This window comes from Nomascus leucogenys, chromosome 5, assembly GCF_006542625.1.
Source record: "Nomascus leucogenys isolate Asia chromosome 5, Asia_NLE_v1, whole genome shotgun sequence".
NCBI lineage: Eukaryota > Metazoa > Chordata > Mammalia > Primates > Hylobatidae > Nomascus > Nomascus leucogenys.
Window position 1 is genome coordinate 127,524,889 of NC_044385.1, and position 27,705 is coordinate 127,552,593.

The following is a 27,705-nucleotide window of genomic DNA, read 5'->3' on the forward strand; positions in this document are numbered from 1 at the left end:
CAAACCAGGTAGTCTCTTGCCTTGTATCAGACAGTCAAAATTCATCAGTCAACATTGCTCTATATATTAAAAAAGAGTGACAGCAGCTTCCTCACCAAGTATTTGTGGTTGGATAGAAGGTGTAAGTACATGAACCCTAAATTTGAAAGCTGAAGACAATCTGTTCTTCACAGAAAGATTTAAGATTGCCATGGTTTAATGGAATGTCAATTTTGAAGACAGGATGAGCTGAGTTTAAATCTTGTCTCTGTGCCGGATTTAACCTTTCTGTGACTCGGTTTTCTCACAGAGGAAATGAGTATGATGACATCTACATCTTTTGGCTGTAAAATGAAAATAAATGAGACTTTAGAGTAGAGTCTAGCCTGCAGTGGACACTGTGTGCTCTGTAACTCTCATTATTTCAGTCTTGGAAAACACTCGAAAGATTTAAAAGTAGAGATGCAGTCAGTTGCTTACAGGGAAGGTCTGAAGGGTAACATAAGAAATCAGGTGGAAGAGATTAGTAATCTTGAAATGGACCGTGAAAATTTATAAACTTTCAAAATGATCTAAAGCTATCTTATCTTTTTTTGTGGTATAAATGCCTAAGTACTTCATAAAAGCTCTTTCTATTAAATTTCTCCAATAATTTTTCCTATGAAACAGTAACTTAAAGATTCTGAAGACTGTAGGCAAAGAGACAAAATAGTGGTCTTAGAGGTTGCAATAAATATAAATTAGGATAATGAATAGTACAGCTCAGAAATGAAATCTGTCTTTAAATTGCTGCTTGAGCGAGTAAAATAACTCCAGTTAGTAAAACAAAGTCTCCTCCACTGAATACTGCATCAGCCATGTACTAAAACTTGTGTCTTAATTGGATTTTGAAATAAACTTATTTGGGGAACAATGCAATTACATGGTGAAAGTCTCAGAAACCATCTTGCACATGAGCCATGAACATAAGAACAAGGACACAATGAAAAAGACCAAATGCATAACACCTAAAATAAATCTCCCATTTGCAAGTGGGGCATCTTTTGCTTCCCTTATTTAGAAGACATCTGGATATTCATTACTTCTACTATCAATGCACACAATTATTCTGTCCAATACAAAGAATTTATATTAAAGAGGTAACACTTATATCAACACTGAAAACAGAACCAGTGGATATCCTTAGAGACTGCCTTTCCCATCTGTCTGTTCCTGATGTGTCCTTAGAGAGTCAGGACAGAAGGGAATCCACATGTCAATCTCTACAAAGGTACCAAGAGCGTATGATTTCAGTGGACGCCCTGCCGGCTGCCACGCCCTGTCAGTGGCTGGCTCTCTTTATTGGAATGGAGAGCTGAGTAAGGGAATTCTGAACAGACCCTTTATCTCTAGGCCATGTGAGTATAGCTTTCACTCTACTCTGTAAGAGTAAGGTTAGATGTCAAATTACAAATCAACAAACAAATGTGGATGTTATTTTTTTCAATCACCAGCTCCTCTTGACTTTACAACACAAATCTAGATTTTAACAAGAAGGAAAAAGCACCACTAATGGCTGGTATGAAAGAGATCACCTCTAAGCAGGATTGATTATGATGCCAAGCCAGTGATTTTCAAATTCCTCTTAGCCTGTGTGAAAAAACCCAGTGGCCTCCAATTGAATTCACCTCCCTGTAGCCACACATACTTGACAGTATCCTCCACACCGACTCCGGACTCAGCCATGTGACTTATTTTGGTCAGTGAGATGGTAGCAAAGGTGAAGTAAGCAAAGACTTGGAAAATACTTGTGTATTAGAAATTACTCTTGCTGCTCTTGGAACCCCAAGCGACCACATCAACCCTGCAGCCTAGTCTGTTGCATGGTGGCCAGGTGGCCATGGGCCCTGCCATTCTCTTGATTCCAATTAACGGCGAGCCACACCCAAAATCAGAGATGCCAGCTGATGAGTGGCTGACCGCAGGGGCAGGGGTGAGCTCAGCTGTAGTCGGCTGAGATTGGCTCAGACTAGCAGGGCTGTTCAACTGATCCACAAATTCATGAGCAAGAGTTAGTGTCTGTCCAGGCCATTAAGTTTTAGGATGCCTTGTTGTTTAGCAAAAGCTATTATACCTACCAAGCTGGTTTCCTCTTCCTGGCATATAGCTCATCTACATCACTCAGCTTACTATTACTGAAGTGGAGCAATGTGATTGGTTCTCACCACCAGAACAGAAATGGAAGTGAGGCATCACTGTGGATGTGTCGCTTTGAGAAAGGGTGTGCCTTCTTGAAAGTCTCCCTCTCTCTTTCCCTCTACGGTGATGTTGGAAACTAGGTGCTTTGGATGGAGGCATCAAAAATTCCACTTTCTGCAAACAAAATTTTGCAACGTGTTTACATAGACATGTATGACATATATGTATGTATATGCCACCTCTGACTGAAGTGGGAGTGCAGCTTGCCCCAGCTGTGGTGTGCTGGAGCTGCAATCGCATCTCTTTCCACCTTCATGTTTACTGATGTCATGTTTGTGACTTGAAATTGGCCACGGTGGGAGCATTTACATTATGGAAAGCAGAAAATGCCAACAGTCAGGACTCCTGGACTTCAACTTGATTGTTCACCACTCAGCTCCCCCAGCTCTTATGGCATCTCTGAGTCTACTGTAGGGTATTTGAAAACTCATACATTGATCATAAATAATAACCCTTGTGGGAAGGGGAGACTATTTTATGGGCTTTTCTATGGTGTTTAGCTTTGTTACTCTAGTCTGGGTCATATATATTATATATAGTCCTTTTCTGCTGTTTAGAGACTCCTTACGAATCACAATGCCATGGCAGTCACATAGCTATGATGCCTCACTAAGCACTAGGAGCACACAAAAGCCATTTCTGGGCATTGGGATACTGTCACTAAGACTACAGAGATCCCAGTATATCAGTTAAAGTAAGAAATATTTAAAATAGAACTTTTCCTATATCCTGTCCAATAAAATCATCTGCCTTGAATTGATTTAAAACATGGGAAATTTTCTTTATGAAAGTTTCAATTTAGGACAACATGTATTTTCTAGAGTACAATGCCATAATGGATATTCACAATTTAAACTATCTTATAGAACACTACTTAAAATCTCCTGGTTTCCTCACACTTTGTGGCCTACATTTATGGATTAGTAGGAGAAAGGAAAAGTAAACGATGACATGTACAAAAACCTTTCAATTAACTAACCTATAATTTACGGATTAAGAATTCAATACCCCTGCATGACTTCATTATTGACTTGGAAGAAAAATTAATAATAAACATGCTAAAATCTTGGCTTTTCAACAATGAAGTATTGACCTTTATTATTTGGCTGGATATGGGTAATAAAAATCAAAAATATTAGTTATTCCACAATACTTTTCTTTCATGTTCCCTGGTGTCCAGAAAGAGTAGAAAAAGCTCATATATATAAAATATACTTATATATAAAAGTATATTATAATATATATTATAAGTATATTATAATATATATTATAGTATACTATAATATATATAGTAAGTATATTAGAATATATATTACAGTATACTAAAATATATATAAGTATATATATATAAAATATAAATAAGCATATATATATTATATATATATATATATATAATATATATAAGTATATATATATATATATATTAGCCTGGTGTTCCTAAACTTCAGTACTCAGTTCCTGCAAGGCTGGATTCACAGTAGATTCAACAATAATTTTTTATATGACTTAATTTCCTCCATGTACTCAATTGGCCATGGAGCATCTTCTGCCTCCATCTGAGGAAAGTAGCCTTGGGGGCTAAACATTTCTCTATCTCCTGTATTAAATGAAAGTAATGTTGGTACTGTTGACATAGCTAACTGGACCATGAACCAGGCTTCAGAAAGGCAGTTTCCCCTGAGGTGTCTTAGCAAGGACTCCTAAAAGAGGGATGCTCTAACCTAGATGGTGATCCCAAGACCCTCTCATCCCCTTCCCTATCTTTGGCATGTATTAATACAAAGTGAGTAAAACAAATTAGGACACTAGAGTTCAAGCAATACAATCTTGTTGCTTCAAGTAATATGATCTCCTATTCCAGGAAGCCGCACCATTCTGCTTTGGGCACAAGAAGACCCAGGGTGATGGTCAACCAAGGAGGCCTCACTATATATGTTCCAGCAATAAGTCTCGGCCTGTGGCAGTCACCAGGGCTGTCCCTTCTTCATGATCCTCTGATTCTGACATACACTCAAGTGTCAGTGAAATACCAGAGTAAAAATTAAGAATGAAAATGGCTTTTCAACGGTGAAGTGTTGACCTTGCTTATTTGGCTGGACATAGGTAATAATAAAAATCAGAATATTAGTCCTTCCACAATAATTTTCTCTCATGTTCCCTGGTGTGTAGAAGGAATAGAAAAATCCAGCACTGTTTTTTTTAGCCTGATGTTCCTAGGCTTCAGTACTGAGTTCCTAAAAGGATGGACACATATTAGATTCAACAATTTGAATATATATGATGTTTTATATTTTTCTCACTAGTACTCCACCAACCACACAGTTACTGAATAATCTCAACAGATTTTGACAAAAGATGCTTTCTTAACATTAGTTATCTGTATTGTTGTGAGTTTTTCTTTATCCTTGTCTTCATGGGTAAGTTAGTGAGAAGTCAGGAAGGGCTACAGTAGGGCTGCTAGACAGGCGACACGATGCCATGATGGTTTTGAGATGTCATTGACATTTCCATAGCTAATTAAATTCCTACATCTAGAATCACTTCAAATTGACTTTTATGTTCATATTTTTATTTTTAGTATTAAATGGTGGGCAGTTGAACACAGAACTTCTGTTTTATACTCAAGAGACAAATTACGAATTCAAAATTGAAGCTAACTGTCTTTTCTAATACACTGTATTTCTAATGCAATGCAGGACCTCACTTGTGATATTTAATGAATGCATAAATAAATAAAACAATTTTGAGCTACGTAGAATCTTTAATGAAAGACTCATTTTGAGATATTTAGAGTATTTAGGAAAAACATTAAAACAAATGTGAAGGACTGAACTGCCTGAGCTATACAAAGTGACTTACATTTTAGATTATGTCTAAACCTGTCAGCAGCTTTAGAGTGCATAGGGCATCATATTGCTGCTCCAAACCCTTCTACTGCAGATGGCATTGAACACAGAAAATACATAGCAGTTTCAAACCCTGGCTTTAAGGCTTAAAGAAGGCTGCGTATTTAACCTGGAGATCAAGACTTGCAAAACCAAACCAAACAAACAAACAAAAAAACTCATCCTTCATTTTTCCAAAGGTGACAACGCAACAAATCTTTGGTGAAGAAATTTATCTCCAATGGACATTTTATAAATGCTTGGCATAAGTTAGTACATGTCTCCTAATTAATATAATTGTAAACATTCAAGAGTTATAGGACTGATTCAAACTGGAGGATGAAAATATAATATGAGACAGGAATTTAGTTTGAGATAATGCGGCACGCAAATAATTTAAAAATGTTCTGCATATTTCTTCCAATGAGGCTTAAAAATCAAAGAAGCAAAACCGTTTAATTGCCAGTAAGACAGATAAACAAATAAATAAAAATAACACTAATATTTTAATCTTATTTTTTATTATAATATGCCTGGTCATCTGGTGTCTATTCTAAATATAATTATTATTTGAAATATAATCAGGATATATTAGATACATATTGTATATATATTTAAATAAATATATATGGGATATTTAGAACTGAGGATTTATACAATTGGCCCCTCTGTTTAGTTTATTTGGCCACTGGCTTCAAAATTACAATAGGCCTTTTTCAAGTAGTATTTTAGCTACCCCTTTCCACATTTAGCTCTTGTATTTTTCCTGGTTTTAATATTTATTCCAGGTAATTATTGCATAACCATTTTTATATTCACCTTTTCCTACAAACTTTTCCTCCAAGTAGCTGTTTTCTGTACCTCTGAGAAATTGAAAATGAATGTGTGTGTGCACCTGTGTGTGAGTGTATGCGTGTGTGAGGTATGTGTGTGAGCATGCATGAGTGTGTACAAGTGTGTTTACACGTGTGTGTGCATGTGTGCATCAGCACGTGTGTGTGTCACTGTGTCACCATTTGTATGTGCAAGGTATGTGTGTGAATTTGCATAAGTGTGTGTATGCATGTCTGTGTGCATGCATGTGTGTGTGTGTCAGTGTGTCTCCATTTGTGAGTGTGCATTATGAGGTGTGTGAGTCTGTGTGAGCGTGTATGTGTGTGTAGCCGTGTGTGTGCACGTGTGTGCATTTGTGCATATGTGTGTCTGTGTGTGATTATGTGTCACTGTGTGTATGTGTGAGGTGTGTGTGCATGAGCATGTGTAAGTATGTAGATCCGTGTATGTGCCTGTGTGCATGTGGGTGTCTCTGTGTGTGTGTCACTGTGTGTGTATGTACGTGTGAGGTGAGTGTGCATGAGCATGTATAAGTGTGTAGGTGTATGTATGTGCACATAAGTGTGCATGTGTGTGTGTCACTGTGTGTTTGAGGTGTGTGTGCGTGTGTGAGCATGTGTAAGCCTGTATGAGTGTGTATGTGTGTGTACACATGTGTGCATGTGTTTTTGACTGTGTGTCTCTGTTTGTGTGCATGCGTGAGCATTTGGGGAAAGCATCGTTTGACACCCGCCTAAGGGGAGAGTAAGAATTTGGGTCTGCTGTGTGTGAGGCTATGTCTTCTGCACATGAATGCAGCTTGATGTGTACAATCACGTATAATTCAGAAAATTTTTGGCAAATGCCTATCGTGAATGAAGCAATAGAGAAGAAAGAGAAAAAAGAAAATGACCAAATATAATCAAGGAATCAGAGATCACTCTGTTGAGGAAGCATTGACCTGATTTTGAGGACAGGAATATGAAGATGGAGTGGACAGAATGAGCCAAAAAATTTCAAAATACTGAAGTAATAACAGAATTGAAGAAGGATCATATTGGATTTGGAGAGGACAAAAGGAGAAGCATAATGGGTTGGTTTGGAGGTTTCTGGAAATGCAGGGAAAACCTAGTTTCTTTGTGGGAACGGGTTGGGGAGGGAGCTGCATTTAGTTTTTATGGTGAGAAGGGTGATGTCTCTGTGAGAATGCCTGGGAAACATGCCTGCTGGACATTTAGAAATGCCTCTCTAAAACCTTGGAAAGAAAGCAGGGCTGGAGTCACCGGGCTTGGGGCACGCGAGAGAGCCGACTTCCTGGAAATGGACAAGATGCCCTGGGTAGTGAACAGCACTGGGCGAGTGTGCTGATGGCGATGACAGACACGTCTACAGATCGAGTGGCCCACAGCTTCCCACACACTGTGCCTGTATGTACAGTCCATCATCTCTAATTGTTACAAAAGCCCGAGAGATGTTATTGTCCTCACTTTTCAGGTAATGAAACTGAGGCTTAGAGAAATTAATCAAATTGTCCCAGGTGCTCCTCTGCCACACGGTCTTAGCTGGATCACACTGTCTTCTCACGCTGGTCTGTGAGTATAGAAGAGGCTAGCTTCTGGAAGGAACCTACATTCTCATGGTTTCCATCAATTCTTGAAATGATCTGCCAGTTTGTGGGAAGGTTCACAAAGAAGATAGTTTCAGGAGTGCCTGGGATGTCACTTTGTCACTTGAAATGCTCCCATCACACAGGCCACCTCCCCTCAATCTTAGCCTTCAATGGAAATGTTTTCAAAGAGCATTAAAACACTGCAGGAATAATTTGGCCACCACTTGACCTACTTTCAGCAAGAGCCTGTTACCTCCCTCTGTTCCTCACAGGAGGCACGTGGTGGAATGCTACCAGAGGGAAACTGAGATCCATTGTACCACGTCTCATGCATATGTACTTTCATTCTCTTGTCAGAGACTTTCCTCATGGTAATAGAGCACGGGGGTGTGTTGGAAGATGGTTCAAAAGTGTGCAGCCACATCTGTCAAAGTGTCAAGAGATGAAAACTCCTACCTGGGCAGCAGCAGGAAAACGGCTTGTCACAGCAGCCGCTGAGGAATGAGGGTCCAACTGAATAGACTTCTATTTATCAAGCACTGGAGTGACCCTTCCCACAGCTATGGCTTATGCTAAAATAGTATTTAAACAGCTATATACCTGCTTGGTTTGATGCTAAAAGAGTCAATTATAACTTTTCACCTTTCTAAGACTCACACTTCAGCACACAATGAAGAAACTTTCTCTAATCGGTTTCTTTAATACCATATAAAAGAATTGCCTTATTGACTAAAGATGGGAGAAATGAAAAAGGTACATGTGTCAGGCATTAATATTTTAGATTTGTCTTTATATCTAATATCTTAAATTTTTATTTAGAAAGAAACAATATACCCTTTAGAAACACTCAGAATTCCTGAACATCACTTAGAAAAATCAACAGATAAATGGGCAAATGAGATAAACAAGCAATCTACAGTCGGGAGATCGAGACCATCCTGGCTGACACAGTGAAATCCCGTCTCTACTAAAAAATACAAAAAATTAGCTGGGGGTGGTGGTGGGTGCCTGTAATCCCAGCTACTCGGGAGGCTGAGGCAGGAGAATGGCATGAACCCAGGAGGCGGAGCTTGCAGTGAGCCGAGATCTCGCCACTGCACTCCAGCCTGGGTGACAGAGCAAGACTTCATCTCAAAAAAAAAAAAAAAAAAAAAAAAGAGAAAATGTGTGGCCCTTGATCTATAGGCTGTAATTAGGGAGATGCAAATTTACACTACAAGACACCATTTCATGCCACCAGGTGTAAAAGCCTGATAACATCAAGTGAATTTGAAGATGTAGACAATGAGCACTCTTACACCTTTCTAGAAGACATACAAAATAGCCCTATCATCCAGAAAGCCATCTGCCATACCTCAGAGAGTCAAAATTGTTCATTTCCTTTAACCCAGAAATTGCTGTCCTAGCTATATATGTTAGAACAGCTCTCTCACGTGTGCATACAAAGGCATGGATAAGAAAGGTCTTAGAAGGTCTGCAATAGCAAAACAATAAAACACACGCTCAATGTCCATCAATAGTGGAATGAATAAATTAATGAACAAACTGTGGGATATTTTTACCATAGGGTAATACACAGGGGTGAAAATGAAGTGGTTAAAACTATAACGTGGACTACCTGAGATGAAATCTCCATTCACTAACTATGTGACCTTCATCAAATTCCTTATGCTGTCTGTGCCTCAACCTCCTCTTTTGTAAAACAGATAATATTAGTACCTACATTTATGGTGCTGTGAGCATTAAATAATTTAATACCTAATAAAACATACAGTGAGTGGTCTGTAAATATTAGCTATTATTATTTCTGACAGACACATAGGTATTTTTTCTTATCTGTGTTTCTAAATTATTTCAGAATATGTATTTTTAAATGTAAGGAAATTGACTTAATATTATGTTGTAAAATAGCACCAATTTACAAACTGTCCATTTGCAAGTTTATAGTAACTATGTGGTGTTTCTCTAAAGAAACTATCTTATACAGCATGATTTGAGCTTCAAGTGAGACTGTAATAGCTTATTTCTTTAGCCCTTAATAAACTTCTAAAGTCCTGCAAGATTTAAAAGTTTAACAAGAAAAATGATCCCTGAGTTATAAGTACTGCAGTCAAGTCTCACTACTTAACTGGCAAATTGGATAGAGTCAAGACCCATCAGTGTGCTGTATTCAGGAAACCCATCTCAAGTGCAGAGACACACATAGGCTCAAAATAAAAGGACGGAGGAAGATCTACCAAGCAAATGGAAAACAAAAAAAGGCAGGGGTTGCAATCCTAGTCTCTGATAAAACACACTTTAAACCAACAAAGATCAAAAGAGACAAAGAAGGCCATTACATAATGGTAAAGGGATCAATTCAACAAGAAGAGCTAACTATCCTAAATATATATGCACCCAATACAGGAGCACCCAGATTCATAAAGCAAGCCCTGAGTGACCTACAAAGAGACTTAGACTCAGACACAATAATAATGGGAGACTTTAACACCGCACTGTCAACATTAGACAGATCAACCAGACAGAAAGTTAACAAGGATACCCAGGAATTGAACTCAGCTCTGCACCAAGTGGACCTAATAGACATCTACAGAACTCTCCACCCCAAATCAACAGAATATACATTTTTTTCAGCACCACACCACACTTATTCCAAAATTGACCACATAGTTGGAAGTAAAGCTTACCTCAGCAAATGTAAAATAACAGAAATTATAACAAACTGTCTCTCAGACCACAGTGCAATCAAACCCGAACTGAGGATTAAGAAACTGACTCAAAACTGCTCAACTACATGGAAACTGAACAACCTGCTCCTGAATGACTATTGGGTACATAACGAAATGAAGGCAGAAATAAAGATGTTCTTTGAAACCAATGAGAACAAAGACACAACATACCAGAATCTCTGGGACACATTCAAAGCAGTGTGTAGAGGGAAATTTATAGCACTAAATGCCCACAAGAGAAAGCAGGAAAGATCCACAATTGACACCCTAACATCACAATTAAAAGAACTAGAAAAGCAAGAGCAAACACATTCAAAAGCTAGCAGAAGGCAAGAAATAACTAAAATCAGAGCAGAACTGAAGGAAATAGAGACACAAAAACCCTTCAAAAAATTAATGAATCTAGGAGCTGATTTTTTGAAAAGATCAACAAAATTGGTAGACCGCTAGCAAGACTAATAAAGAAGAAAAGAGAGAAGAATCAAATAGACGCAATAAAAAATGATAAAGGGGATATCACCACCGATCCCACAGAAATAGAATCTACCATCAGAGAATACTACAAACACCTCTACGCAAATAAACTAGAAAATCTAGAAGAGATGGATAAATTCCTCGACAAATACACCCTCCCAAGACTAAACCAGGAAGAAGTTGAATCTCTGAATAGACCAATAACAGGTTCTGAAATTGTGGCAATAATTAATAGCTTACCAACCAAAAAGAGTCCAGGACCAGATGGATTCACAGCCGAATTCTACCAGAGGTACAAGGAGGAACTGGTACCATTACTTCTGAAACTATTCCAATCAATAGAAAAAGAGAGAATCCTCCCTAACTTATAATTTTATGAGGCCAGCATCATCCTGATACCAAAGTCTGGCAGAGACACAACAAAAAAAGAGAATTTTAGACCAATATCCTTGATGAACATTGATGCAAAAATCCTCAATAAAATACTGGCAGACCGAATCCAGCAGCACATCAAAAAGCTTATCCACCATGATCAAGTGGGCTTCATCCCTGGGATGCAAGGCTGGTTCAACATATGCAAATCAATAAATGTAATCGAGCATATAAACAGAACCAAACATAAAAAACACATGATCATCTCAATAGATGCAGAAAAGGCCTTTGACAAAATTCAACAACCCTTCATGCTAAAAACTCTCAATAAATTAGGTATTGATGGGACGTATCTCAAAATAATAAGAGCTATCTATGACAAACCCACAGCCAATATCATACTGAATGGGCAAAAACTGGAAGCATTCCCTTTGAATACTGGCACAAGACAGGGATGCCCTCTCTCACCACTCCTATTCAACATAGTGTTGGAAGTTCTGGCCAGGGCAATTAGGCAGGAGAAGGAAAGAAAGGGTATTCAATTAGGAAAAGAGGAAGTCAAATTGTCCCTGTTTGCAGATGACATGATTGTATATCTAGAAAACCCCATCGTCTCAGCCCAAAATCTCCTTAAGCTGATAAGCAACTTCAGCAAAGTCTCAGGATACAAAATCAGTGTACAAAAATCACAAGCATTCTTATACACCAATAACAGACAAACCGAGAGCCAAATCATGAGTGAACTCCCATTTCCAATTGCTTCAAAGAGAATCAAATACCTAGGAATCCAACTTACAAGGGATGTGAAAGACCTCTTCAAGGAGAACTACAAACCACTGCTCAATGAAATAAAAGAGGATACAAACAAATGGAAGAACATTCCATGCTCATGGATTGTAAGAATCAATATTGTGAAAATGGCCATACTGCCCAAGGTAATTTATAGATTCAATGCCATCCCCATCAAGCTACCAATGACTTTCTTCACAGAATTGGAAAAAACTACTTTAAAGTTCATATGGAACCAAAAAAGAGCCGGCATTGCCATGTCAATTCTAAGCCAAAAGAGCAAAGCTGGAGGCATCACGCTACCTGACTTCAAACTATACTACAAGGCTACAGTAACCAAAACAGCATGGTACTGGTATCAAAACAGAGATATAGATCAATGGAACAGAACAGAGCCCTCAGAAATAACGCCACATATCTACAACTATCTGATCTTTGACAAACCTGACAAAAACAAGCAATAGGGAAAGGATTCCCTATTTAATAAATGGTGCTGGGAAAACTGGCTAGCCATATGTAGAAAGCTGAAACTGGATCCCTTCCTTACACCTTATACAAAAATTAATTCAAGATGGATTAGAGACTTAACATGTTAGACCTAAAACCATAAAAACCCTAGAAGAAAACCTAGGCAATACCATTCAGGACATGGGCATGGGGAAGGACTTCATGACTAAAACACCAAAAGCAATGGCAAGAAAAGCCAAAATTGACAAATGGGATCTAATTAAACTAAAGAGCTTCTGCACAGCAAAAGAAACTACCATCAGAGTGAACAGGCAACCTACAGAATGGGAGAAAATTTTCACAACCTACTCATCTGACAAAGGGCTAATATCCAGAATCTACAGTGAACTCAAACAAATTTACAAGAAAAAAACAAACAACCCCATCAAAAATTGGGTGAAGGACATGAACAGACACTTCTCAGAAGAAGACATTTATGCAGCCAAAAAACACATGAAAAAATGCTCATCATCACTGGCCATCAGCGAAATGCAAATCAAAACCACAATGAGATACCATCTCACACCAGTTGGAATGGCGATCATTAAAAAGTCAGGAAACAACAGGTGCTGGAGAAGATGTGAAGAAATAGGAACACTTTTACACTGTTGGTGGGACGTAAACTAGTTCAACCACTGTGGAAGTCGGTGTGGTGATTCCTCAGGGATCTAGAACTAGAAATACCATTTGACCCAGCCATCCCATTACTGGGTATATACCCAAAGGACTATATATCATGCTGCTATAAAGACACATGCACATGTATGTTTATTGCAGCACTATTCACAATAGCAAAGGATTGGAACCAACCCAAATGTCCAACAATGATAGACTGGATTAAGAAAATGTGGCATATATACACCATGGAATACTATGCAGCCATAAAAAATGATGAGTTCATGTCCTTTGTAGGGACATGGATGAAACTGGAAATCATCATTCTCAGTAAACTATCGCAAGGACTGAAAACCAAACACCGCATGTTCTCACTCATAGGTGGGAATTGAACAATGAGAACTCATGGACACAGGAAGGGGAACATCACACTCCGGGGACTGTTGTGGGGTGGGGGGTGGGGGAAGGGGTAGCATTAGGAGATATACCTAATGCTAGGTGACGAGTTAATGGGTGCAGCACACCAACATGGCACATGTATACACATGTAACAAACCTGCACATTGTGCACATGTACCCTAAAACCTAAAGTATAATAATAATAAAATTAAAAAAAATGACCGAAGAGTTGTGTCCTCTCTCCACCCATTCCATGAACCTAAGGAGGGTGGTTGAGTAGTGGTTCCAGCAGAGATGGGGCAAGGCTTTCAGAGGGGATTCAAAAGGGAGGTTTCAAACCACTTTGGGTTTGCTCTGCAGGAAAATCCAATACTTTTGCTTAACCAGACCTGCTCTTTCCTTCCATTTGCACTCTCCGGACCTACTGCTCCCGGCTATGCCTCCTGTTTCTGATACCCCCCACGCAACTTTATTTTCTCCCAGTGCACCTTCACCTTTGGGTGTTTTCTGGGGAGTCTCGTTAGGGCTTTTGATTGGGAGGTCATTACACTCAGTCACAATCAGCCATACTTGGGTAATATGCAAGGAGAGAAACAAAACAGAACAAAACAAAACAAAACAAAACAAAACAGAATAAAGCCAGTGTTCAAGGTGAGAAAACAGAGGCAGGCTCACAGACAGAAATCATGTGGCTCAAACGGAGAGTGAGAGACAGGCAGAGAAAGGCTGAATGACACTTGCAATAAATGTTCCCTTTGAGCAGATGGTCTGTTCCTTCCAATCAAATAATTCTTTACTAAGTCATAAAAACTCACTAATTCTCACAAACCCAGGAAAAACGCATTCTCATCCCCATTTTCCATAAACGTGTCCTATCACGTATCACTAGTAGGTAGTGTAGCTGAAATATGTTTCCAGAGTCTTATCTCTAACAGACTACAATAGCGTGTAGTCTCAAAACAAGATGTTGTGTTGCGTGTTTTTTGCATCAAGTGAAGATAAGGGTATGCTGGGGAGGCAGGAGGGAGAGGTGAGGAGGTCATGTTGGGAGATGTGCATTTCAGCAGTTGTAGTACAAAAAGGAAAAGAAACCAGGTATGGGGCTTGGCTTATCTATCTTCCTAGGCTTTTCGTTTTCACCACCAGTCATCTTGTCCCTACAGTATGGACCAAAAACAGGAAAAGGCAGGCGGATCACGAGGTCAGAAGATCGAAATCATCCTGGCCAACATGGTGAAACCCCGTCTCTACTAAAATACAAAAAATTAGCTGGGCGTGGTGGCGGGCACCTGTAGTCCCAGCTACTCAGGAGGCTGAGGCAGTGGAATCGCTTGAACCTGGGAGGCAGAGGTTGCAGTGAGTCGAGATCACACCAATGCACTCCAGCCTGATGACAGAGCGAGACGCCTTCTCAAAAAAAAAAAAAAAAAAGTAACAGGCATGAGGGGCCCCTGAGTGACAAGCACATCAGCAATGCACAGAGATGAGAAAGAGCCAGAAAGACATTGCAGGCATGACAGAGGATGGGAGAGGGTTTTTCAGGGGTTCTAGGACATTCACTTATTCGTTTTAACGTGAGGATAAATTTATTAGGAATTGCACACATTGACCATGCTCAGTATCTTATTAAACTTAGCCTTATTAAGCATGGTATAAATTTCATTAACAACTAGATAAACATGAGAAATGTCCTAGCCAAATTAATATAATTAAGTTGATTAACAAAAAGTTTTAACAAATGGCATTAAAGAGCTCACCACACATAACTTACCAAGCTAACAATACCTTTCTGCTAGTCTTCCTGCTCCAAACTTGCGGTCTTGCAATGAAATTTACAAGTATGTGCATTTTCATTTATTATAAAAACAGAAAGATCACTTTAAGGGCACTGGGTTGAATCGTTTCCTTGCATGCCTGCATATGGTTCCTATTCTAATTATAATTATAGCTATGATTGTAACTGTAATTTGTGTTTCAGAACACAAAATAAATTTGTGGTTTCAAACTGCAGACAAAAGATGCCTATATTTTCCTCCACAAATGGTTCAATAGAGCCTGTTTTTTCTGTAGAAGAGTAAGAAGATCTTTTATGTGCCCTAATTCATTTGACTATCTCCATAAGCAATATTTGAAAACAGGAAACAAATACCATAATAATGGAAATATTTGATATAAGGTAAAATATGTATGTGCACACGTGGGAATGTAGGAAAACAATTTAAAATTAGTTGCTAATGTGTGATTGGAATCACTGCCCATTGAAATACACAAAATCCTAATAGTTTTATGCCAGCAATGTTTCTATATATATGTATAAACACATATACATATACACACATATACACACTTATATATGTATATATATAAACGTGTGTATATATATATATGTTTGTGCATATATACACACACACATAGAGAGAGAAAAATAGAGAATAAATTATTACTCATAAAAACTCAGCATCACAGAAGCATTGGTTACATCATGTATTTAATTACATAATGGTGAGGAAAATTAAGCCACTTCATCAATCTTGTTTTATTAAATTACCTAATTGCTTATAGTAACTGGACAAGAATACAGAGTAGAGAATATGGTGAAAAGTATAATACATAATACCAATGAAGAAAGTTTTGATTTTTTAGTACATTTCATTTATAAGAGAAATTGAGCCAGCTTCCAATTATGCTGAGTTATGATTTTAAAGTTTTAAAATGTTAAAAACATAAAATATATGAAAATACTATTTTGGAATCACTGAAATGTGTGGACTACTTGTTATTATATAATCTTTGTGATCTAAAGTTACATTATTTTCATTTATTCCATGAGTCACTCAACCAAGTGCCTCCTGAGACCTAGAAAGAAACACAGTGAGAAAACTAGGCTTAGGGTTCCATATTTAACACATTGGAATAACCTTTTTTCTTAAAATACTAGGTTCATTTCTCATTGTTTTCTGTAATCACAGGGTGCTTTTAAAATGCCTTGTATTTATTCTTTATTCATTCATCCATGCATTTGTGTATCTTTATACATTTATATATTTATGAATTTATTACTTCTTTATTTCCACATGATAGAGTCATGGACAAACAGAAATCTTTCTCTACTCTTAGAAAAATAAATGTATGAATTCATGGGCAAGTAAAACACTCACCTCCAGTGCTGTGGAGACAATATGGAGAGTTGGGAAACTGAGGCACAACAAAGCCTCTCTGCCTCTGCTCATGTGGCAGCCACCACCCAGCTCTGGCCAACTCCAGCCAGGTGGAAATGAGAGCTTTTTGTTGCCAGATCATCCTCTTTTACATGATGGGTAGGACTTCTGGGTTTTTATGTAAAATACTCTGGTTTTTAAAGTTTGGATCAAATTTAAAAACAAAGTCCTACTTTGAACAAAATCAACAATTCTTAGTAGTTAAATGGGAACTCAAACATCAGTTTGCTATCTCTCAGATATTATTGATACCTCATTTTTTCTAATTTACTTCAACAGTTTCAAAATTACAAATTCCATTTAAGTACAGCCGTTCAAATGTTTCATTCCAATAAACTCTGTCTTCTCGTTAACATACAATTAGTTTGGGTTCAGCTGGGCGCGGTGGCTCACACCTGTAATCCCAGCACTTTGGGAGGCCGAGGTGGGCGGATCACGAGGTCAGGAGTTCAAGACCAGCCTGACCAATATGGTGAAACCCGGTTTCTACTAAAAATACAAAAATTAGCCAGGCGTGGTGGTGCATGCCTGTAGTCCCAGCTACTCTGGAGGCTGAGGCAGGAGAATCACTTGAACCTGGGAGGCGGAGGTTGCAGTGAGCCAAGATTGTGCCACTGCATTCCAGCCTGGGCAACAGAGTGAGACTCTGTCTCAAAAAAAAAAAAAAAAAAAGAATTAATTTGGGTTCTTTTCAATGATGCTATTCCTAACACTATATTTCTAAACATAAGACAAATGCTTACAAGATGAAAAGAGTTCTGAAAGAGGTGAAACATAACAGAAGTCAGGGTTATGTCCTGCCAAGGCTCTGCCACCACAGATTAGAGCAGACATCCTGGCAAAACTATCCAGAGATATCCAAAGCCCTACAACCTCTGCGAGGCACTTTCTGGAAGCAAACTCCAAGTGTACTGCTTGCTTTAGACTCCAACAATATGCATATAGAAATAAGTGTTTTGTATGGAAAAGGGTGTTATTGCCACAGTCTATTCAATTTCTAGTTCTTAGAGACAAGACCAGGAGGATAAACAGAGCAGCTTCTAAGTGAGAGGTCAAATAAGTACTTTCATAATCCAAGAAGGTACTGGCTCCTTCTTTCACCAGACTGTTCTCAGTTAATAAACATAATTGATCATCTCTCATGTCTAAAGCATCGTTCCAGTAGTGACCGTGACTGGTATGGTCTCTAAAGTAATGGAATTTCCCCTGGTTGGAGAAGCAGACATCAAACAACTAATTATATCCTTAATTTGTTTTATTAAAATTATGACAGACATAAAAGAAAAGTGTAGGATGATATGAAAACATGTAACAGAGGTACCTGGCTTATTTTTTGAGGATAAGAAAGTGATGTTTGAGCTGAGTTCTGAAGGATGAGTGAGAAGGAAGTGGTGTAGGAAGAGGAAACATTCTGTGAAAATGTCAGTGCTTCCTGGAGGCAGAAGTGCTTTTTCATGTGAGATAAAATGAATAAATGCAGGAGTCTGAGAAGAATCGCCTCAACATTAACCTCCAAGTTACCTACTGGAAGAAGAATGAGGAAGGATACATTGAAAGAAGATTTCAAGTAAACTCTTCTTTTTAATTTTATTTTCATATTAATTTTTTTATGAGAACATGTTCACATTTTTCTTGTTTTAAAAATAAAAAGAAGTAGTATATGCTCCTGTTCAGCCTTGAGGGCAAGGTACCATGACAGTCCAAGCCAGGGAGTGGAAGGTTCAGATGAAAATGTTCTTGTTACCCAGTTTTAGACGGCATTAATCATTAGGAAAAGCCATCAAGTATTTCATGACCATTTTATCTTCAATATATTTTTACTTAATTCTTTTCTTTTAATTAATTAATTCTTTTCTTGCTCAGACATAGAAATGTATTCTCTCTCTAATCACAGCTCCTGCCTGGTACAAACAGACAACCTCTTGGCCATCCCACTTTTCTTCCATGCACTCTTCATTGCTGCCTCTGGAAAGCTTTATTCAGGGCCAAACACATGAAGTTGAGTGGAATGAAACTTGCGTCATACTGAATTACCTGACCCCTTTCCCCCAGGTTTCTAAGCATATGAGTCACATTCATAAGATGTCAAAAGCATGCTGCTATATTCATAACACATATCTCATATAGGGGTCTCTGGGATGCCACATCTATACACTTCAAGCCCGATATCTATCCCCACTCCATTCCAATCTTTATTTTACTATCTCCTTGCTCGATTTTGTCTTCACACTTCACCTTGTCATTAATCTCTTGCTATTCTCAAATCTTTTTGATAAGGAGGCTGACCTGCCTCCTAATTTCAGATTGCCACCTTGAGGCATCTATTAACAAGGATTTAATAGGTTTTAAAGCTCTGGATACCATACAACTCTGATTTGGCACTCAGAGTAGCCCTGATAGTTTATTTCTCTATCACAAACTTAACGATTTCTTGCATATTTTTTTCAGCTGGATAAAGCATGGGACTAGGAACCATAAGACCCAGCCACTAGTCCTGGGTTCTCCCTTTGGTTGAATGTAACTTCAGGAGACATCCCTATGTCCTCTGAATCATCACTTTCTCCTATAAATGGCTGACCAGGCATGTCAGTCTTTCTACATCACAGGGTTGCAGTAAACCTCATCCTTAGTCATTCTTTTCCTCATTCTCTCTCCTTTTTTTTTTTTTTTTTTTTTGAGACAGAGTCTCACTCTGTTGCCCAGGCTACAGTGCAGTGGCACAATCTCAGCTCACTGCAACCTCCACCTCCCAGGTTCAAGTGATTCTTGTGCCTCAGCCTCCCAAGTAGCTGGGACTACAGGCGCGCATCACAACCTGGCTAATTTTTGTATTTTTAGTAGAGATGGGTTTCACCATATTGGCCAGGCTGGTCTCAAACTCCTGACCCTAGGTGATCTGCCTGACTCAGCCTCCCAAAATGCTGGAATTACTCATGGTTTTGGTTTTAAGATTATGCACTAAAACCTTCCCTGACCTCTGAAAGAGGACCCCAATTTATATATTCTTATTGCATCTTGCTTTACTTCTTTCAAAACCCACGTCACTCTTGTGATTGCTAGTTCAATGCTGCCTTTTTTCCTCCCACCCTCAAGCATACTGTAAGCTCTATGAGTGTGGAGACTGTGTGTGTTTCTTTCAAGACTATCTTAGTGTCTAGCACATAGTTGGTACTCAGTAAATATCAGTTGGTGGATTAAAAAATAACGTCAATAAAAGTGCTTTTTAGGTAAGAAGCTAGTACTATAATCATTGTCATTATTGTTATTACTATTAGTAGTGATACTAGGAGTAAAGGTAGTTGTAGTTTTATATTAGCAGCATTGTCAACATCAAATATAGGATAGAAGGAGGACCACAAAATAATACTTATCAATATTCATCGTAAGTGTTTCCACTTATTGCCCTCCATTTTTTAAAAACTGACAGAAATAAATAACTAACAACAAACGAAATGAAAAGGCAGTCTATGGAACAGGGAAGAATTGGAACGCGATATTTCTGAAAAGGAGATAATATCCAAAAGATGCAAGGAACTCATACAACTCAACACCAAAAAGCCCCCAAACTAAAAAACAAAAACAAATACAAAACGTAAATAATCTGATTTAAAACTGAGCAAATTCTGAGTAGACATTTTTCCAAAGAAGACATATGAATGGCCAATAGGTATATGAAAAAGTGCATACTATCCCTAATTATCGGGGAAATGCAAATTTAAACCACAATGAGATAACACCTCATATCTGTTACAATGGTCACCATCGAAAAGACAAAAGGTAACTATTTGGCAAAGGCATAAAGAAAAGATAACCCTTTTACACTGTTGGTGGGGATTTAAATTGGTAGAGCCATTCTGAAACACAGTATGGAGGTTTCTCAAAAAATTAAAAATAGAACTACCATATGATCCAGCAATCCCACTTCTGGATATACGCCCAAAGGAAATGAAATCAGTATCTCAAAGAGACATCTGCAGCCCTGTGTTTACTGCAGCATTATTCACAATGGTCAAGAGAGGGGACAACCTAAGTGTCTACTGATGGATGAATGGATAAAAAAAATGTGGTATAGACATACAATGAAATATTACACAGCCATAATAAAGAAAAAAATCCTGCCATTGACAACTATATAGATAAACCTGGAGGACATTATGCTAAGTGAAATGAACTAGACACAGAAAGACAAATACTGCATAATCTCATTTATGTATGGAATCTCAAAAAGTCAAATTCATTGAAGCAGAGAGCAGGATGGTGATTACCAGGGGCTGGGGACAGGGGCTAGAAATGGGGAGCTATTAGTTATCAGTCAAAAGATAGCCAAGTTCTCAGGATCTAATAAACAAAGTGATTCATTAATGGTTAATAATACTGTATTATATACACGAGATTTGCTAGGAGATTAGATCTTAAGTGTTACCCCCCACCGCACACACACAGAGGTAACTATTGAATATATGCGGCGACGGATGTGTTAATTAGCTTGGTTGCAACAATCGTTTTACGCCGTGTACATATATCAAATCGTCACATTGTATACCTTAAGTATTTACAATTTTATTCGTTAATCACACCTCAATACAAATAGAAACAAAAAGAAGTAAATAACTCTATGGTAAAATGGCCATATAAACATAGCCCCACAGTAATGGCTCAGAGTACAATTTTATTTTTCATGCACCAATCCTTGAGTTGCATAATAAGTCCCCATCTGGAGAAAGACCCAAAAGAAAGAAAAGAGATACAGTCTCATCCCACGGCAGATGTGAACACTTCTCCAAATTACGAGGGCAGGATATAAAGAACTACGGAGACCACCCGTCGCGAGAAGAGGATTTGTCACTGAAAACCAAAAAGGCTAAAGAAAATAAAATTCTCCAGGTGGAAGAGTCAATTCTCCGATCCTACGGGTGGGCTGCTTGGAGGGAAAATGAAAGTGAAAATATTATGGAAAATCAGGGGTGCTGCTCTTGGTAAGGTGACATTATTTTGAGGGAGTTACTGATATTTAGGGGGCAAGGAGGGGGAACCAAGCAAGGGAAGATGTCAGTATGGCCCCCTGAAGAAGAGATAAAGGAGTTTATTGGGCCTTATTGCTATTACTGTTATCCATATTGTTGTCAATGGCAGCTTGGAGAAGCTTGGAGATGATGATGATTCCAGAAAGTTCACAGGCAGGGACGAGGCTCCATCTTATAATCGCTGTGAGAATCTATCTCATGAGGACTCTCAGGCCCCACCTGCAATCCTTACGTTTGTTATTGCTGCACTGTGCTAAAGAAACACCTCCACATTATGTTCCTCTGAATGCTTGCAAATGCAGAAAAACAGAGAGACTATGTATTAACATATTTTTTTCCCAGTTACTCTGTGAGGTATTAAACTGAATGAATTTGCCCACTGCCAAATATCTCAGGCCTTTGGTAAAGAATATTTTTGTAAGATTTCACATGTCAACAAAATTCTTCATTGATTCAATACCACTGAAATGCTCTTACATGCGTGCAGCCGTCAGAAACTTATCAAATCCCTACTGTGTATCTAAAAAAAAAAAAAAAAAAGCTAGGTCCTGGGAATAGAGGAAAGAGTGAAGTACCATCTCTAACTTCAGGATCTTAAATTTGGACAAATCTAGAGCTTAAAGAGCTGTGGATTTTCTTGGATGAAATAAAATTCAAAGACCTTTGCTGGGTGATTTTTAAAAATGTCATTGTACTGCACCTGGAGGCAGGCTGGGGCGCGTCCCTGGGGCTTGTTGACGTCCACAGCTACCAGCTGCCAACCTCCAGCAGCATCTTCATGAAACATCTTCAAGACAAAGAAGGGAGATGAGTCAGAGACATTTAATATGGAACATTGAGAACTCTATGTCTCCAGCTTTGTATATTTTTATGTTATCAAAAATTTGTCTTCCTATGGATTTATATTTGGAATGAAGTCATTTCAATTATATTTCCTTAACATTGAAAGCTTAAGTGAATGGAAAAAGAACAATGATAATAACTTGAGTTTATTGACTACTTGCTATGTCAGGCACTTTCTGTCTTGCACATGCTTTGCATGTAATTGCTCAAATATTCTTCTCCACAAGAGAAATACTTTAGTATTTTATCCCCATTATATTGATAAATATCTATTAGAGCTGGGAGAAAATGAAAATTAGAATTAAAAAGCATTGTGTCTGGTGTGTTTTTACTATAGGTAGCAAATTTTTATTTTTATTTAGTGGACAGTTCTCACTGACCTAATAAAAGTATTCTCAGGATCAATAAAATAAGAAGTGTGCATGTGGCATAGGGAAAGAACTGGTGTTATTTTAATGGTAGAAGACTGCCACATTGCTTAATACACTTTGTGTAATTATTTTAAGTAGGCAGCAATTAATCTGCTCAACAGAAATTTTATGTACATATTATGAAGGGAGCAAGTAGTTTCTCTTGGATTAAAGACCTAAGTGATGAAATTCAAGATGCTACAGGCCTACTAAATCTGAAATCCATTGAATTAGATACCTAGGTTATTATCTCCTAGGGACCTATTATCTCCTAGCTATCATCACATATTACCTATGTGTCAATATTACACCCAGCTGGAAGACATTTCCCACTTTCATGTATTTTCCCACTAACGTATTTTTCTTTCTAGTTCTTAGGAGTGAGTGTGTGTGTATGTGTGTATGGTAGGAATAGGGCAAAATTAAACATTTTTGTTTTTCTAAATAATGATACTAACTACAAGTGCTCACTGTTTTATTCCTGCCTGAGGTCACTGTTTTACATAAATAAATATTTCCTTTGTCATCCTTATTTATGTCCTCCTGTTAGTCTGACCCTGTATTCGAAGGCGTAACTGCTAATGAAAATATGAATGAGATGATGCAAAGATCCCATTACCTAGGATTTGTAATTAGAGTTTCAAATCCCTGGCAGCAGTGGTGGTAGATCCTTTGTGGAAAATAAACTTGCCTTCTATAAAATGAGTGAGGTGGTGAGAGACAGTTGCCAAAAATCACAGGCCCTATATGTATTTTTATTATTTATTTATTTTTTTTAGAGGGGAGATAGAGTCCTGCTCTGTCGCCCAGGCTGGAGTGTAGGGGTGTGACCTCCGCTCACTGCAACCTCCGCCTCCCGGGTTCAAGCAATTTTCCTGTCTCAGCTTCCCGAGTAGCTGGGACTACAGGCACCCGCTGCAATGCCCAGCTAATTTTTGTATTTTTTTTTTTTACTAGAGAGAGGGTTTCAGCATGTTGCCCAGGGTGGTTTTGAGCTCCTGAGCTCAGGCAATCCCCCTGCTTCTGCCTCCTATATGTATTTTTAAATGACAAAATTAAGGTGCATATTTACATAAAGCTCCTTTGACAAAGACGCCAACTGCAAATTGCTCATCTCAGCTGTCCATTTACAGGATTCTGATTTTCTTTAGAATAAACTGCAAAAACTCTTTTTGGGGTGAATCAAGCATATTCTTCCTGAATAGGCTCATTCTGAGAATACAGACATCAGTGGAGATGCAAACCTGTTGTAGGACCTTGTAAAGTTTCTGTCAAAATTCTGGAATCCTCATTTTAAGGACAAAAGACAAAACCAGCATTGCCAGTCACCAGTTATTAATAAAAACCCTCTGTTGATACATCCTATACTCTCTAATTGTGGCATAAAGGATCCCTGGGGCATATATTTACTTTGATCAGTAGCAGACTAATTTTCTCTCTTAAATTATTTTTTTTCAGTAGACTAAAATCAAAAGAATCAATTTAATTTTCAGTAAAAGTGTTCTCTCAAGGTCATTTATTTGTATGAAATAAGCAAAGGAAATGCAAAAACGTTCAATTTCTCTTTAGTCCCCTGAATTATACAACATTTAGATAGGTTAATATTACAGTAGATCTTTGAGACAGAAGCTGGGCTAGCTAGCAGAAGCCAAGAATCCTCAGAGACTCAAATCCTTGCGGGGAGCGTGGCAGGGACTGCCAGTCTTTCCTTTGTATCTCTTTTTCCTGTTTTACAAAGAGAATCTGTATGGGGCCACTAGGCTACCAAGAAAAAAGGCCAGTTCTTGCCCCTTTTTTAAAGCTGACCTTGACCATGTAACTACATACAGGACTATAGGATGCAAGCAGAAACCCTCTTTTCCTGTATTTCCTTCTTCTTCCTGTTCTCTGGAATATGGATATGAGGGTTAGAGCTACAGCAGCCATGCCAGTCTACAAGGTGACTGTGGTAATGGAGGCTGTGCAAAGTGGAACAGGAAGGAAGGTGTCTGGATACGTGGCAACATAGACGAACATACCACTCGGAATGAGCACCTCCAACTTCTCATGAGAGAGAATGGGATTCTTCATCGCAAACCTCACCTAAGCAACTTATTTTGGGCTTTTTTGTCCCTTGCAACTGAATGTAACTTAACTAGTACATGTGGTTTCTGTTAGAATGTCCATTAATTTTTTTTTTAAATTTTACTGATGTAATTTTCCTTTCTCATTCTATAATTAAATATTTTACTATTAAAGGCTTAGAAAATGAGGATGAGTTGCAAAAGAAACAGTTTAAACCCATTCCCCAGAGACACCACAACTAACATTTGAGAGTTAACATTCCAGGTATTTTACACACACACACACACACACACACACACACACACACCCCTGCATCCCACACACAAACATGGGATCTTTTTTTGTACTAATATGTCATCAGCATATCTTCACATCAATAAAGTTCAATGCTTATTTTAATGGTTTGCATTTATTCCAATTTCATAATTTATCATCGATAACTTACTGCTAGAGATTAAGATTGTTTCTATTTTTAAAAAATTGCCATAATGCCTCATAAACATCCTCAAACATATGTCCTTGGCTACTGCCCCCAATTTTTCTTAGGATACATTTCTAAAAGCGGACTTTCTTGGTCAGATAGTATATATGTTTTACTTTTGGATACATATTGCCAAACGGTTTTCTGGAAAAGATGTTTTAATTCATACTCTTGGCAACAATGTATGCGAACGTCCCTTTCAGCCAGCAATAAGTACTGTCTTTTTTAAGAAAAGAAAAGTTAACATGGGGCCAGAACAAAGACAGCATGTTGACAGCAGGGCTTGTAATGGCTAAATTGAAAGGAGGTAGCATCTCATGCTGAATAAAAAGGCTCTTGCAGCTGAGCAACCTGGTTTTGAGTCCCAGTTTTACCACTAGCCAGTTATATAACATTGGGTTAGATAATTAACTTTCCAATCATTGTCATTTTTTACATGCAAAGTGGAGACATTAATAATGCCCACTTCACAGTATTATTGTGAAGATTAAATAAGACAGGTTGTAAAGCCATTAGACTAGTGCAGTTCTCAATATATGGGAGTGATTGTAAGATGTTCTGAATTAGTAGAATATCACCAATAACACAAATGAATTTCCATGGCACTCTCCTCTTAGCACAATCATTTGGAAGCGCATGGAGATTGCAACTTTGAGAATTCTCTCAGGCCTGTCCATTTGCAACTGCTAGAGTTTTATAACTGGTCGGTTGGTTTGTAAAGTAGTTAAAAATACTTCTGGGATTGTTCCATTATAGGCATAATATCATCATCATCAACAACAACACGAACAACAGGTTATCTAATGGATAGTGGTAAGAGAAAGAATCTTGGTAATGGAGAATCACTAGCAGCTGAATTAGAATTCCAAACTCAAGACAGGCACACACACATCCACTTACACAGTAATGCAGAGAACATCTAAAATTTACTTTGCAATTTGCATGCTCTTTGGATTCTTTGAAAATTTATGGTTTTTTTTTGAAAAATAGCTAATAGTCACTATGACAGAAAATAGTGAAAGTGGATACCTGGCTTGATTTCATTACAAAATAATATATTCAATGATGCAACCTCACAAAATTTAATTCTCATGTATGGCTTCTTATGATGATTGCATTATTCTATTATTATGGTTTTTTTATAAGGAGGCACTCATTATTACACCATGCTAGAAGCACCCTTCCCTGAAATGCATTAATTGAATTGTTTTTTCACATATTTTAATGATGTATATTTATGAGGAAATACATGGTCTTGGAACACAGTAAACACATTTTTGCTAAAGTATTGTCTTTGAGCATTAAGTTATACGTAGCTTTCTCTTTGGAGGAGAAATTCTTTCCATTTTGGATCATGTGCCTTTTCATCCATTTTTTTTCTACTTTTTAACCCAGCACTGAACATTTATGCATAAGTTGCTTTAGGCATTGTATAACCCATATTCTAAGAATGTTGATGGAAACCCAAAGGAGAAAAACTCCAAAGTGCCCATTCTTCCCACACCAATTCTACCTTTATCAGTCTTCTCTCTTAATTGGGGATATTAATTCAGAAAACACATGTCAGCAAGAGTGCTCAATCAGAGATAATAACAGACCCAGAAATGATTGCTGTCTTTGTACAATCAGAATATTTAATTATTTACCAAACCTTCAATATGATCCTATTGGACTATGATTCATTTATAAAAGTTAGATATGTATTGCCTGTCAGAAGCCTGCTTTCTGTCTCTTACCATTTTAAAAGAAAAGTAGCCTTGTGTGGCTCTAAAGTTTAGCAGTTCTTTGAGTTCTACTCAAGGCAAAGTTGGGATAAGCTCATCTCCATCATAAGCTAGTCTAGATCAGAGGACCATGGGACTGCTAACAGGTATCGGAAGTAAAGCATCTAAATAATGTGAGTAAAGGTCTGGGTTAGTGAGATAGGGTAATCAGGGTTTTGTCTTCCAGCTCATCTGCACATCCCAACATCCAGTGATGGGACATCACTAAAAAGTTGTGGCCTGGGTAACCCTATAGTGTATTAACACAGCCGGGTATTATATCATGGGTGTATGAATCACTTATCCTTCAACCCAATCCACAGCTGAGCACAAGGCAATAGTTACCCATGTCTAAGAATCAGGCAGGTATGAAATCACAAGCCTCTCAGAGTTCAGGCAGAGTCAATGCTTAGTAATTTGAAATTTTCTACGTCATTTTCCTTCTGTTTTCCAGTTACATGTTATATTATGGTCTCCTAAAGACCCTTGGCAT

The 27,705-nt window shown here is 38.0% G+C and overlaps 1 protein-coding gene across 7 annotated transcripts in view; it reads right to left on the reverse strand.

Moving 5' to 3' along the window:
* Nucleotides 1–27,705, reverse strand: part of NALCN (sodium leak channel, non-selective) — a 365,686-nt gene that overhangs the window by 213,519 nt on the left and 124,462 nt on the right. For 4 of the 7 annotated variants that reach the window (XM_030813651.1, XM_030813650.1, XM_030813647.1 and 1 more), the window contains exon 10: nt 22,352–22,438. The exons of the other annotated variants lie outside the window; for them this stretch is intronic. In XM_030813651.1, the coding sequence (XP_030669511.1) occupies nt 22,352–22,438 (87 nt within the window). The remainder of the gene's footprint in view (nt 1–22,351; nt 22,439–27,705) is intronic. 7 annotated transcript variants of the gene reach the window in all.